General features: G+C 38.2%; 1 protein-coding gene across 2 annotated transcripts in view; it reads left to right on the top strand.

The window, feature by feature from the left end:
• Positions 1 to 15,808, top strand: part of SRGAP1 (SLIT-ROBO Rho GTPase activating protein 1) — a 138,199-nt gene that overhangs the window by 98,295 nt on the left and 24,096 nt on the right. Inside the window, exons 9-15 of one of the 2 annotated variants that reach the window (XM_079303560.1) lie at positions 55 to 252; positions 372 to 456; positions 4,689 to 4,716; positions 7,219 to 7,252; positions 10,400 to 10,460; positions 10,623 to 10,700; positions 12,242 to 12,376. In XM_079303560.1, the coding sequence (XP_079159686.1) occupies positions 55 to 252; positions 372 to 456; positions 4,689 to 4,716; positions 7,219 to 7,252; positions 10,400 to 10,460; positions 10,623 to 10,700; positions 12,242 to 12,376 (619 nt within the window). Of the gene's footprint in view, positions 1 to 54; positions 253 to 371; positions 457 to 4,688; positions 4,717 to 6,607; positions 6,711 to 7,218; positions 7,253 to 10,399; positions 10,461 to 10,622; positions 10,701 to 12,241; positions 12,377 to 15,808 lie in introns of both variants that reach the window. The other variant, XM_079303559.1, reaches the window with a different exon arrangement.

Raw genomic sequence — 15,808 nt, 5'->3', positions numbered from 1 at the left:
TGTAAGACCATATATATTATCTGGCATTTGGCAAACTCTGCTTTTTAACACCAGGTTAAGAAAACAACAGAGGCTACCCTGCAGACAATACAAGATATGGTCACCATTGAAGATTATGATGTGTCAGAGTGTTTCCAGCACAGTCGCTCGACAGAGTCTGTGAAGTCAACAGTCTCTGAGACATACCTGAGTAAGCCTAGCATTGCAAAAAGAAGAGCTAACCAGCAGGAAACAGAGCAATTCTATTTCATGGTATGTTGGTTGCTTCCTCATTCATGTGATGCAGACCAAACACCTGAAGTAAACATTATCCAGAAGTTCCTGGAATTTATGTGTCATGCATAGTAATAGATTGATCTGCATCTCTACAGAAATTCAGAGAATATCTGGAAGGTAGCAATCTCATCACAAAACTTCAAGCAAAACATGACTTGCTGCAGAGGACACTCGGAGAAGGTAAATATCACACGATAAACTGAAAAGTGATTCCAAACTGTACAGTGAACCTACTGAAATGCCAAAGACACACAGGAAAAAAGTACAAAACTTCCAAGCTTAATTGTCCAGTAAACATAGATTTGATTTTTACCAGTCATAGTTTTGGTGCAGTGGTAAGAGTACACACAAAAAATTGCTTTTATTTCTTCAACACATACTTATTTCCACTGCACAGGAGTTTAGATAAACGACTCTATTTGGCAACAGAACTATTGAATGAAAAATCTCGTGCCTGAAAGGAGAGTGACACAGTGCAGGTTGATTTAAGAGCTATGGCAAATGTACTGTTTCTACATCCTGACATCCAACTTCTGTTGACTTGAGGTGTTTTAAGACTTTGGGATAGAGTGATCTTTTTAAAGCACACGGAATTATCCAAGATGCATCTTCTACAATGACCTCACTAGTGCAGCATTTCTAATGCATGAACACTAATGTTCTTATTGCAGCCTAAGAGCTCAGTGGAATATTTATCAAAAGTAAAAGGTGAAATCCTGACCTCACTAATGTCAGTAGTGAGTTTCTTACAGACTTAATTTAATGCTGTTTTTTATGAAGTATTTGCATATTGTAAACTTAAGTGAATGAAAACTTCATGAGTAGCTCTATACCTGTTGATTATCATTATTGCACATAAAATTACTCCATTATAAATTAGAATAGCAGAGAATTATCCATTTTCCTGAACACTCTCCACAGTTTTAAGAAGTACATCTTAAAATCTGAACCAAGTCAGCAGAAGTAAAGATCAAATGAAGTAAAACTAAATTAAGGCAGCAATGAGTCACATACTATGCACAGCTTCAGCCTATCTCTTACCAGCCCTCCCTACACTTCCTCATGCACTGAAGGGAAAAGGGGAATTGCAGTACAAACCTTGGGGACGAGACACACAGAGTGGAACAGACTTGAGAAGAAGTGAGATTACACCACAAATAATAAAAATCTTCTCCTGGAGGTTAAAGACTCTGATTTAAAGGTTAAACTCAAGAAAGGAAACCCGTTTGCTAAAAGAATGACTTTGACAGATGTGTCAACTTATTTTATTTTTACTGCCAAGTATCTGTTGTTAATCACATCTCTTCTTGCTTGTAACACAAAAGCCCAGATCCCCAAATCCTATGGAGGTGTCTGAACAGCTATTAGCAGTTCACTGGCTATAACCCAAACAAAGCCCCTGTCCAGGGAGTGACTGAGGCTGGGTGTAGGATATAAGCAGCATTTTCTTTCAAAATTGAACTGCAGAAGATGTAGACAGCTACCTATATTACCTTCTTTCTCATGGAAGTTTTCATTTAATAGATTCTTATTTTGAATGTGTGTGGTGAACAGTTTATTCACACAGAGCAGTGTGCAGCTGACTTTAGTCGAAAAAAAGAGAACATTTTTCTTCTGGAAGCTCATTGAAAATGTATTTGGAAAAATACAGTGAAAGGGAGGGAGATAAAAGGCAACAGAATCTGCTGCATAAACCATGTTGGAAAAAAGTAATGAAAGAATTGCTTGAAAGGAAACCTGAAGAAAAACTTCTCAGCAGGGTGACCAAAGTGATAAATTACCATTAGGCTTTGGCCATTGTGCCATGCTGAGGCATGCTTGGACTATTCTGTTTGAAGACTTCCCTTCTACCCACCATCTGTAACCCCCACGTAGTTAATCTGTGTTCCCCACAGTGGTTTTGCACATTTTTGTTGTCCCAGCAGCATAGCATGGCACATACAAATAGTACCTCAAATAGACACATTTACATCAAAGCTGATATTTGGAGTGAAACCCATCATTTGTACAGGTTAAAAAGTTCTAGTTTTTGCAGAACATACTCCTTTTAGTTGAGGCATGTCCTGCATTAAAATGCCCATGCCTGGGATGGAGGATCTGGATTCTGAAAGTTTATTGAATGAGGAAGATTGAAAGGGGAATTATGAATGTTATTGCTGTAATTAATATAGAAATGAATTTGTAGGACATGAACTGCTCCCCTCAAACTGCCTTTTCTGGAAACTTACATATCAGCAAGACTGCAGACAAGTAACAGTGTCTTGTGTTAAATAAAGCTAGGGAGAATGCAGGGAGAAGGAGAGGATTGTCCCAACTGCAAGTTTTCCTTTGGCATCCTTTCTTGATTTTATTCAAAACTATACAGTGTAAATATGTAGGCTGAATAGATCCAGGTTCCTGTCTGGTGTTCACAGTGTTAACAGCATTTGGCTTTTATTCTTGTTCATCACCTGCCTACTACAGTCTTGCTGTTTATGAACAGACCAGATACATATTCATGATCTGCACAGGATGATAGATTAAGTGCTCTGTGCTGAATCTGCATCTACAGACTCGGAAAGTAAATAAGACACACTCAAATGAAATTGATACTAAACAGAGGAAGCACACTGATGCTCATATTAGTCCTGATCCAAAGGTCATCTCTTGAAAGAAGAAATTAACAAAGCAAAGGGAAATGTAAGAAAGAAAGCAAGGAGCTGTAGCAGAAATTGCCCCTAAGGCCCAGACACTTTTTGCCCTAAACTTAAAGATTTGTTTAAAATCCCCCAGGCACAGCATTTGTAACATCTTCTGTTTTACTAACATTTATTATTGGGATTCTTGGTCTCAGTGAATTTCTTGAGTAACCTGAGCAGGGAGAAGTCCCTGGCTTACTCTTTTTCTCTCATAGGCTATTTTTCATGGTCTTCTTTCATCTCTCTTTTTCACTTATCTAAAATAGATGCCAACAAGATTCACACGTCTTGCTGTCAGAAATTGTTCCCAGAGCTTTTTCTTTGTGCTGCTTTGAGGGGAACCACACTCTTCTAGTACTGCAAAATGTATTTTCAGACTAGGGTCTTCAGTACTGTGCAATACTTTGCATGCATCTGAGCACTGGCACATAATACTATTTTTTTTTTCATATCACTGTTATTCATGCTTCCTGGAGTCTGAAAAGCTGGCTTGATGTCACTTTTGAATTGGGAAGCTTCACCTAGCCCAAGCGGAGTTCAGAGTGGTTTTCAGAGGTTCTATCCATAGTTCTGTTCACTGGCATGGGTGTTTAATTTTCCCCTAATACCTTACTTGAACCCATTGATAGTGAATTTTGTTTCCACTGTGTGTCACTTAACCCCTTTAAAGGGCTTCATAGTTTTGTCAGGATTTGATACAAAAGTATTTCAGTTATCTGCACAGTGCTCTGGCTCCTTAGCTGCTGTGATCTCTCAATATATTAATAAATGCCTTATGGATTGCATTAATGGTGCTAATGGAGAGGCTTGAGTAAATGGCTGTTACATTTTTTGCCATGATGAAAAAAAGACCATTGGAAGTCCACTGGGTTTTCCTTTTCTTTACTAGTTTTTGATCAGTGAGAATATTTTGCCACTCTGTCTATGGCTGTTTAGTTTCTTTAGTCACCTCTTGTGAAGGAAGTTACCAGTGGCTTTTGAAAGCTTAAGTTAATTAATTGAACTGATTCTTTGTTAACCAGTATTTTATTGACATGTTCAAAGATTTTTAGTAAATTTATAGGGCACAATTTCCCTTTGGCAATGCTGGGCTCATTGGAACTTACCATACCATAATCTTTGTCCTGTTTCATTATTTTGCTTTTCATTATGATTAGTCAGTCATGCCTGATTTATTGGTCTCTTCATCTGCAAAGGAGCCTTTCTGGAATATGATATTTGCTTCTTTACAATTCCCTGCAGTCCTCTATGGTTTTTCAGTGATAGTGTTATACTTTTTTCCTGCAATACAAAGAGAAAAGAGAGTAAGGAGTCTTCTAATAACTACTTGTGTCTAGAGCCCTGCATTTTCAGCACTGAGAAGGTTTAGGCACAAGGCAGTGGGGGAGATGTAATCTAATTTTGGCACAGCTCTATTTCCATACTGATTTAGCCACTGAAACATATGAGCACCAACAATAGACATTGTTTGAAATTTTACTTGAAATTATTTACAGTATCAAGTGACTCTCTATCTTTGGGTAGGTTTGTTTAAAGTTGCTCCATAACATGGGTTGTGTTTAAGTGGAACTGTGGAGATAGTAGGTAACTACATGCCCTTTGTTGTATAGTTGTGTATCTTTTGCTGGTAGTAAGAAAGTTAATGCCAAAAATAATTTGCTTAGTATAATTTAGATACAAAAAATTCAACCTAAAACCTACAAATCATTGTTTCCTGTTTATTGAATTTTCTAGGTCACAGGGCTGAATACATGACAACAAGGTAAGATATTTTTAACTGACTTGGTTTAGAATTAAAAAATAGGTAAAATCCTAGATTTTACAAATTTTAGAATAATTTTGTAAGGCTTGTTGCTGTTGTTACCTAAATTATGTGTGTTTTAACATTCAGCATTTCTGTTTCAGCATGCTGATGAGTAAAGGATCACACTGTTCATCTTCCTCATTTTTGTGAGCTGCTTTGGCTGGTGTCAAGGGTGGGACAAGCTGGGAGATCCTTAAAATATTTGTGAATCACACATCAAATTTGGAAGTTGCAGGGGGCACTTTAGTGCCTGAAAAGAAATATATTTTCAGTTGTCAGAGATACCTTGACTCTCATAGTTTGTAATTCACTTGGTCAGGATACACTGTTGAAAAGAACCTGGTAGGAAGATCAGTTTGGGCAATGGGCTGTGTCTTTGATAACCTAGCTCTGGACACAAATACCTGCCTTCCCTAGCATCCATGTGTTCCATACTTAAATGGCTCAATATATCCACAGAAGAGAAGGGATTCAGTGTTAGATCTCCCATCTTTGTACTGCACATACTTTCTCAGTTGTGTAATGCCACACCTTTGAAGCTGCCTCCAGATATAAACCCAGATAAGCTCTGCAGCCCCCAGAGACAAGGAGTGGGCCATGGCAACTGCTTGGATTTGCAGCTGCTGTTTGGATTTATCACTGCTACAGGCAGTGTGCTCTGCTAAAGCACAAACACCCATCCCAGCTTTCTTGGTCTCATTCTCCCCTGCCCTTTCCATGCAATACATCCTTGCCCAGTGCCTCAAAGAACCATCTTTCAGTGTTCCCAGGACATCTCTACAGACTTTACACCACATTTTTTTCCACCACTCCATGTTCTTTGCTAACTGTAAAGTTGGACTTACTCAACTACTTTCCTTACATGACCTCAGTTGAAAAGTGGTTACAAATCAGAGCATTCTTCCCAATTGCTAATATTCATTCTGACAACTGTACCTTTAACTCTGCCTCCAGGTGCTACCATTCTGGGAATGCATGGAAATCAACAAGTTTATGTCTAATGAGAAAAACCTCCTTTTGCTAAGTCCAAAAAAACCTATAGAAACTGCTGGCACATGGGAACTAAGGAAGCTGTTGGCATGTAGCTGTTGGCCTGACATTCACAAAGTAGTTTGTGACCTAGAGAAGGGTTTTTATTTCCTGTAATCTCTTTCAGTTGTAGTCACCTCGTGTAACACATTAGGTAAAATTTTGCAGACCAAAGTTTTGTGTGTTCTTCCTTTACTTCTTTATGTGTTATGCTGGTTTCATTTATTTGCTCAATTTGATACACTTTTAATTCCACTAGCTAATTAGCAAGGTGTTGCTTTTTGTGACTGAAGTTGTTGATGGTTGGATGTGCAAGGCTAAAGCTGTTTAACCTTCCTGGCTCTAGTTGAAAATGCCGACAGTTTGGTTTTGAAGCATCTTAGGAGTGTGCTGAGCAGCTTTAATTTGCATTTGAAGTTTCTCAAATGAAGCAACTTTTCTGCTTGATAAGAGGTGTGTTGAGTGCTCTGTGTTCTGCTATGGCAGACTGAATTCCAGTGGTTGCTGCACATTTTATGCATGACCACAACAAAAAAGGCAATTCCAATTGTGCAGTGTTTGGAATAAATTTATATGGTAAAACTGCGAAATAGGGATTTGTAAAGAATGTCATTATTTGTCCATAAGTAATTTTTGATGGGGAATTCTCCACTCTTTAATGTGTTACACTTAAATTTGATGAAAAGTCTTTATTTGATAAGTACTGTGTTTATTACTCCCTTTAACAATATTCTGTTGTTTTGCCATGAGCTTACAGACATATCATTTTATTGCATTACTTAATTCTACCTTGCTCAGTAATCATATTCCCTTCCCTTAGGCCTCCAAATCTTCCCCCTAAGCCCCAGAAACACAGGAAGCCCCGACCCCGATCACAGTGTAGTGCTAAGTTGTTTAATGGTGATTTGGAGTCGTTCATCAAGGTACTGGCACTAGCCACCCCAGTGGCTGATCTCCACACTTCTTGCTATAATGGTCACCAGCTCACAAAAGCTGAGGCAGATCATTATGTCTGAGTGTGTCCGGGGGCTCTTCTTTCCCGGTTGATCAATATAATACTTCCTGAAGTCAAAGGGAAAGAGGGGGATGCGTTTCTCACATTAGCCTCCCTACAGTTGTGTTAATCAAGTAGGAATAGTATTGTCAGCCTGCTTTTAATAGGAAACTTAGCTTCATGTGGAAGATAGGATGTAGTGGTGCATCCCACAACTCGCCACAATTTCCTGTTTGCTATTTTCATAACATCCAGTGTTCAAGGTCTGTGGAGAAGCAGTATTTCCCTGGGTTTGATATCCAGATTTTGATTTCCTATGACTTTAGGAATTTATTATATTGTTTGAAATTGTGATCACCGCTATTCTGGATCTTGTATCTTTGCTGTATTTACTATCTTCTTCTTTCTCCTACTTTTATTTCTAATAACGCTTCTAGCCGAGGCCGAAGGAACTCTCACACGAGACATCAGGTATAGTTCTGGTGACAAGAGAACCAGCTCTGCCTCGCTCTCGGGTTGCATTCCTGCCTGCCTCAAAATCAGGTCTTTCATAGACCTGGAGGTAGAAGTTTGCATTAAGAAATGAGTGTACAAATGCAGCAGGCAAAACTAAACCAGAGCAGAACTCTGGAGGGATTATAGTCTTAAATGATGGATATTTTCTTACTCATTTTCAAAGACCCACCCATATCACAGTTTGTGTCTCTGGATGCTAGCTGACACAGCTACAGGAAAGAAATTTTTAAAAATTGTAAAAAAACATTTATTAATGCAGTGAGTAAAATTCTTGACTGCGAGCTCTGTGAATTTGGTTTGAATGTTACAGGGATTTTTTTTTTTTTCCTTTTTCAGTGCAGCCAGTGGCAAACATTTTGCAGAACAAATTCTGTGCTCAGTGGCACTCTACTGATTTAGCTGTCTTTGAATCAAGCTTTCAGTCATCCTCCGCACAACTAAAGGGAAAATTGTTACTATTATTTTTATTGTTACACAGGAGGTGCCCTGAAATGCAAAGACTTGGAGAAATCATCACATGATAAAATAGATGAGTATCATGAGCAGTTTCTTTCTTAAGGGTGAAAGTAAGCAAGGAAGCAGAAATTCTCACAATGAAAGCCCCTAGACAAAAGAAGGAATAAGCAAATCAGGAGAAATGGTACTCCATAGTTTTCCCCCACAGATAAAAGGGTTATAATACATTGCAGTGTGGCTGATAGGGCTTACATGCAATGGGGAGTTGTACATAATGAGTCTTTCAGAAGGAAAGAGGGCAAAAAAGCTGGCAGCCTTATGACAGATTTGCCATATGCTCCAATGTGGGAGCTACCTTAGGACAGCATCTCTGCCCAAAGACCATGTCATTCCTGATAGGGATGAGTTATTTTGACAGGCACAGCTATCAGTATCAGGCCAAACTGCTTTTTGTTAGAATTTTGCATCATAAGAAATTATAACTAGTCACAAACATGCATTCACTGACTGCACACATCAGATTAAATTCACTGTAGCAGTAGGGACACTGTTATTGCCACTCACCAACACAGATTGTTACTTCAAATTATTTTCCTTTGATTGGATCCAAAAGGCAAAGCTGTTTAGATTATTTCAGGGTATTACTTAAGTAAATAGTTTTATGTGGTTCTGAACAGATTCTCCAAAGCCAAGTATGAAAACGATTTGGGTTTTGAGATTTTTTGTAATTTCTTACTGCAAACACTATCTTTTCCTAGGCTTTACATTCTTTGCATGAACCATTGTACTAACAGGAGATGTGGGTGCATGTTGTGCATTTTTTCTAATACTCTGCTTTTCTGGAGAGCTGGGCTGCTCAGTGTTGGTGAAGGTGATGGTGTTCCTGGGTTTAACAACTGACCTGTTCCAAGGGGTTTTTTATTTAGCTGCTACCAAACCATGACACAAATCAAAGAGGAAATGCTAATCCAGGCACTACTGGTTCTTGGCTAACCAGTCTTTGCTGGGTTTTAAATTAAAAGACAAACAAGCCACAATTTTAATTGCATAGTTAGTGATAACAGTGTTTTGTAAGCCCCACTGAAACAGCACAGAGTACACGTAAGATTAGGGGTTAGGTTGCCTCAGGAAGTGCAATGTTTCATTGCTTTACCGTGTGTTATTTTTCAAACTTTTTTGGGTTTTTTTCTACTTGAGCTTATTTCATAAACTTCCCATGAATGTAATATAGATTAAAAAGAAGTACTAATTTGTAAGAGGAAGTGTGTATTCTAAGTTACAAGGTGCTTTTAAATTAATGATTTTATAACTGAGACCGATTTTATACTAAACTTTCAAATGAATTAGTCAGTTGTCTGAGCACTTAAATATTGGAAGTTCATTTGGAAAGAAAAATTACAGCTTCCAAGACAAGAAATCCTAAGATTATTTATGAACCAGTAATTTCTGCAACATAAGCACCAACTTTTCCAAATCATTTTTAATTGTATAATTTATGTCCTTAATCTGCATTTGATAACTTGTGGTCAGTGGTGTGCTTGGATTAAAATATCCATTTTTTAAAATGCAAAAGCAAAAGGTTTACAATGGTTCTTTTGGAAAGTAAGGAGAAGTTTAAAAGAAAAAGAAAAGTAACACACTGAAAATTAATGTATAGTCATCTTCTCCCTCTCCCATCACAAATGCTTTTTATCCTTTTTTAAAGCATTTTTGTGTAGCTGAAAATGTAGCTACATACTTGCTGCTACATCACTGCTGAGATCAGGAGCTGTGATTCCTGACTCTGCCAGTGGCAGGTAGAGAGGTACAGGCTGTGACCTCCCTTTCCCAGTAACCTTGTGTGTGTAGAGATGAAGCAGCTGAGCCACATGCTCAGCTCAAAGTAGCTGCAGCTCAGCTCCCAGGGATTACCAGCCAGTTAGAGCAGCCAGGAACATCCTGCCAGGCCATCACCTGCCCCGTGGTAGGGCACAAAAACCAGCAGAGCCCATAGCAGTGCTCTCAGTCAGGAGGGAAACATTGTGGTATCCCATGCAATGTCACTTGGTGGCTCTGCTCCAAGAATATTTCTGATAGTCCAGCAAATCCAGAAAAGCCTCGTAAATAGTTTGTAATAAACTTCTTTTTACCAAAAAACCAAAAACTAAAGCAACCTTACCAAACAACTAAAAAACCCCTTTGAGGAATTGGGTCCTGTGTAATTAGGTCCATGTAGGATTTTCTTCACCAGGAGAGGAAAGGTCACTTAAATGGATGCAGAGGGATCATCTTCATCATTAATTATTATTTGTAATAATAATCTTTTTAAAAGGCAAATTTACTGCTTTTACTCATTTTGCTTCAAAAATCTAAAATGCATGCATGAGCTTAGATGTCACATACAGTGTTAGCCAGATATGGTGACAGAGGTAGAGAACTGAATTTTCCAATTAAATTATTTTAAGAACCATAAAGCCTGTTCTTTTCCCTCCCTCCCTAAATGGGAAGGGAGCTCTGTTAGAAGTGGTGTTTTCTCTTAGGTGTTTTTTGCCAGCACTGTATGTCCATCTAGATTGTCCAAGAAAGTGTATTTTCACACTGAGGCCATAGCAGGGTGGTTTCCTCTTTCTGATCTGCAGCTCACTCATTCTACTCTTGTTTTTGCAGGATTCAGGGCAAGTCATTCCTCTTATTGTGGAAAGCTGTATCAGATTTATAAATTTATATGGTAAGCTCTGAAAAAATACGATATCACTTCATTATTGCCCTGATTTTTTCATATATCTTTTACATTACATTTAGCACCACAGCTTTGTTTTTAAAATACAGATTTAAAGCATCTTAAAAAATAAATCTTATTTCTCACCACTCTCTTCCATCTTTTCTCCAGGTCTTCAGCATCAGGGAATTTTTAGAGTGTCTGGTTCCCAGGTGGAAGTCAATGATATTAAAAATTCATTTGAGAGAGGTAATTGGATTTTCATTTATTTGAGCACCTTAATACCTGACATTTAAAAATCTTTTAAATTCTAATTATTTTATTGACTGTTTAGCCAGATTGTCTGTACTGTGTGTACTGCACCTAAAACTTTGCACCATCACTTGCTTAAATGTGAAGTACAATGATGACATGGGCATGTTTTCCCCCATTATGTCCTAGGAGCTTTGGGGTTTTTCTCATTTCATTTAGACAAGATGAATGACTCTTCAATCAACTGTAAACATTAGTTTTTTTGTTAATGGTAAACTGTAAATAATAGCTTTAGTATATTTTATTTTAAAGATCCTCAGAAAAGAAAGGTAATGTGTTTAATTTGATTCAAGAGACTACTTAATGAAATTTGGAAGTCCTGTTGTTTGGTCTACTGGAATGCGAGTGCTCAGCTTTCTGGTCCTTCTGTCAAAGTTGCATCACCATCCAGGAAAATAGGGGATTAAAAAAGGGTCATTCAGTTTTTCATTCCCTAAGGAAACTTCAGCCCCAGAGGAGGAATTAAATGAAAAATGCCAGGAAGTAAAACCAGCTTTTTCAATATCAGTGGCTTGCAATACCCAGCCTAGGATTGCTCTGCTAAGGAAACCAGGATCCAGCCATCCTCCAACTGTGTTAAATCAATCCTTACTACAATTTTTTAAAATGTTACATTCTTTTTTTCTTGAGTCTTAAAAGCTGGATTGTTTTAATTTCTACAGAAAATTAAAACTTCTGCGGATCGTCTGCTAATGACAAAACCCTTGTAGCAAGAAGTCTTGTGACTAAAAGCATGAAAAAATGCACAAAGTATTTTTTTCCTCAGTATTAGTTATATATCTTGTTAAACCTGATATTTTCTTTGACAAGATACATAAAGCAGCTGTTTTCACTTGCTAAGTGATGCCACATCCCTCCATTCTGCAGCTTTTATATGTGCTTATTCTTAACTCCTCCTTCTAGGTAGTATCATCCTTGAAGATCCATACATAAAACATAAAGTGTTTCAAAATAAAGATTGAGACTTTGAAATTACATAAATAAAACAGTGCAGTCATGGCTGAGGTTTCAGTTAGGTTTTCAACAAAATGGTTGCACTTATTCCTGATGTTTTTAACTTCTTAGAATGAAGACACATTTTCAATTCAAGGCATCTAACATTTTCAGTTCAGGGTCTAACTCCATTTGTTGTATGTAGGGCTCCAAAGAAAAGTCTGCAAAACTCTATTCAATTAAGAGCATTTGGCTTTTCTATTTTACAAACTGTAAATCACAACATGTCCATAAATACCTAGCTGGAAGTTCAGGACCTAAGAGATCACTTGGTTATGTAATTTTAAGGAAGCTTTATTTAGGCTGCCTTTTTTTAGTTTAATCATAGCCTGGGATTTCTAAATCAGTGTTTATTATCTTACTTGAATGCTTGCATTGCCAACTCCCACACACTAAAACAAAAACCACCCAAAATGTCACTCAGTAATGTTCCATGCAAGAATGCTCCTGCATGTGTGTTTCATTCACTTTATTTACTTTTGTAGGTGAAAATCCTTTGGCAGACGACCAAAGTAACCATGACATTAACTCAGTTGCTGGAGTACTGAAGCTCTATTTCCGAGGGCTGGAAAATCCTGTCTTTCCTAAGGAAAGATTTAATGATCTTATTTCTTGTATCAGTAAGTAGAAATTTCTGGTTTTTCTCAATAGAATTTTACTTTCAGATACACAGTAGTAGCCTGAAAAAAGAGCTAACTTCACAGATTTTCCTGAGTTTGCTGTGTGTAGCAGTCTGGCTCAGTTGTTAGTCATACTCACAGCTGTGGTTGTTCCCTTTTTCCATTGGGATTAATGTACAGTACAATTCTTTGTTTAATAGGGCAGGAAGAATATCTTTTGGTACAAGGGATAGTTAAATTTAAACACATTATTATTTTCCTCTGTGCACTGAGGCAGACAGAAGTGAATGAAGTCATGGACATGCAAACAGATTGTGTTACTTTCTGAGGTTTTCATGCCCCACAGCTTGTGGTCAGCACTGGGGAATAAGTAACCAACTGCTCAACCTTGTGTGATTCTGGACCTTTATTGTGCTCAGCTGAAAACCACTGATCCAAACCAAAAAACTCTTGGGTGCAGGGATGGAGGGGAATGGTGAGTGTTGTCTCCAGGAGAGCCTGGTCTGCCTTCCCACACACAAGTTGTAATGGGATGCCCTGGAGGAGAGTTGCATGATCTGTGCACTGCTGGTGCTCATAGCCAGACACAGAGGGGTAGTAGTAATTTGGAAAGTTGTCAGTGGATGAGTGAATTACTCTGACATGCACAAAACCTCTTCCAGTTCACTGACCCCTGCAGGTGTTGAGGGGTGAGACTTGCTGTTCCCTGTAGGCACAGTGGTCAGAGGAACTAGCTTTGAGGAAGAATTTCCTTTCTGCTCTTCCTTTATAACTTGCCTCTTTCAACTGGAATGGAGAAAGAGGCAGTTTCACAGGTAGTGAGAGCCAGTCCTTTGGGGTATTAATTAGGTCAGGCTCTCCAAACAGTTATTTTGGCAGAGGTCTCAGCCCAGCAGGCAGGGCCACCAGTTGATGGGTGCACAGTGTCCCAGGCTGGCAATCAGATGTGGGTTTTGGCTCCCTACTTGGGGGACACAATGTGTGTGGTTTGCTTCCCACACAGGGAAGATTGCAGTAGTTTCTCCTGGAGGTTACAAATACATGGATCACTGTGACCACGTCTATGTGTGGTGTTTTGTGTTTCATATTCTTTTGCAGTATTTTCTGCAGCTGTTGTTATTTACAGACTTGGTGGCACTGAGGAGTCCTAAAGACCTGAAAATCACAGTTTAGCAGTGTGATCCCTGATGCTGAGGAGGTAGTGCATTTTTAGGAAGCATAATGCTGGTTCTGCTTCAGTTCAGCTTTAACTGGCTGTGGTGCCACAGCCCAGAAAATCTCTGCAAGTCACAGAAATTGAAATCTAAAAGAATCATTTTGACTGAGTGATCTTCTTCATGACAGAGATGATAGAACTTTACCTAATAATCCTGCACCAGTTTCCATAACTTGTGGACGAATCAAAGCATATCTGCTGGAAATATTTATTGATTTAGTGGCTTTGGTTGGTAGAAAATTTACGACATTCTTGGATAAGCTGTTAAAATGAATAATCACTTTCATCATTAAACATTTGTACCAGATTTCTTTCTCAAAGTTTCTGCTGTCAGATTCTGCCCATTTGATCTCTTTATGTCCTCATTATTTTGACCAAACATTAAAAAAATATGAATGGTGGTTATTATGAGTGAAGATGCTACTGCAGTCAGCTGTCTTGAAGAGCTTTAAATACAATTATAAACTAAATTGTAAAATGCTGTGAATGAGAGCTCAATTTGCAGAGGTTATACAAGTGAATGCTCAGGAGATGCAAAGATACTTGCCCAAAACAGCCTTTTTAATGTGTTGCAAGAAGAGGAACCTGGATGATTTCAGAGTTCTCATTCACTGTTAAAGGTGCTGAAGAGGGAATGGGGTGCATGGAAAGAGAGGTGAAAGTTCAATAGACTGAGCAGATACATAGATGTATGTGGCACCTGCACAGGCAGGAGAGATTCACCAGCCTTTCAGAGCAGTCTGAGAGGGTTTCAGTTCAGTTATCCTGAAAAAAGTATTTATTTTATTGTTAAGAATAACAAGAAAAATGTCTGTGAATACTAGATCCCTATGCTAGGTCTTGTTTTCGATAGAAAATGTCCAACTATTGCATGTTCCTAAAAAGCAATTAATTATTTTGTTGTGAAAGGGTTGACAACCTTTCATTTAAGTAATGGTATCATCCAGCAGAACTGAAATTAATAACAACAATAGCCTGGAACAAAGTCACTGCTTTTCACAACAATATTTTTAAATGTTTATTGAGAAAGAGGTGTTGCCATCTGATCCTGGTTTAGACTGAGTGTTCTCTGAGTGCTCGTGAATCTGGATTGTCATCTCTGTGACAGTTTGTCAAAACGTAATGACTATTTCTGCTACCTTTGACTTCTGCTATTGCTGTTGTACAAGAAAGAAGAGAATTTTAGTCTGATAATATGTTGTAAGAGTCCAGGATCTGTTTTCTTACAGGTTTTGGAAGAAGCACGGGGGGTGATTTTGTTTGATTGGTTTTCGTGAGATTATCATTAGGGGCAAGCTGAAATGGCTTATCAATAACTTCAGCACAGGGAGGAGAGTTAAGTATGGACCAAGGTGGGACAAAGGGGATTTTCTCTTTGAGCACACCAGTGTGAGTTTACTTTGTGTTGTCACAGTGGGGGGAGTTTGAATGAAGTGTAAGGAATGCCTTCCACCCAGAGCCATATGCTGAGAACAAGATTATCTTCTGGTTACCTGAGAAGCCTGAGGTGGAGTTTTTTACAGCTGTGTACTAGTCTATGTGCTTTGTTGAATGGTGCACCACTTCCAAGGAATGAGAATGCTTTGTTGGAAAAAACAAAACAAAACAAACCAGCATTTCAAAATATACTATGCAGTACCTACGTGGTACATATTGTCCATAGATTGTGAGTCTAAAACATCATTTCCATTGCTATATTTTAACTTAACTCTGGTTATCATGCAAAAAGGAGAATCATCTAGGCAAGATTTTTCCTTCATTTCAGACTTTGAATCAGTCATAGTTCTATTAGACTTTTTCCTGGTCTTATGTGGCCTCACATATTATGTGTCTTGGTTTTCCTGCTAATGGGAGCAGGGCCAGAGTCCCTTTTTCTGTGAGAACTTAGGTTACTTTCTTTAGATCACAGTTGATATATAAAGTCTAGAAAACTTTCACATGTTTAATTAAGCATTTTTAAATACTCTTAATTCATCCTGCATTCATGATCTGAAAAACAGTGGGAAAAGGAATAAACTTTCTTTTCAAAGAGTTTTTCAGGATAAATGTCAGTGTGGTTTCTTAATCATTGGCAGAAATTGTTACAGAAGGGGAGAGGAAGAAAGCAAATTTGTAAAGTTTATGTTCACATAAAACCGTAAAAGGGCAGAATGTCACACATTTTATGTGGAAATGTAATGTTGCCAGTGAAAAAAGCCTTGAAAATGAAGTATTTA

Source organism: Erithacus rubecula (genome assembly GCF_903797595.1).
Source record: "Erithacus rubecula genome assembly, chromosome: 4".
NCBI classification, from domain to species: domain Eukaryota; kingdom Metazoa; phylum Chordata; class Aves; order Passeriformes; family Muscicapidae; genus Erithacus; species Erithacus rubecula.
The sequence above is the reverse complement of the archived record's forward strand: the minus strand, read 5'-3'. Positions and strand labels throughout refer to the sequence as shown.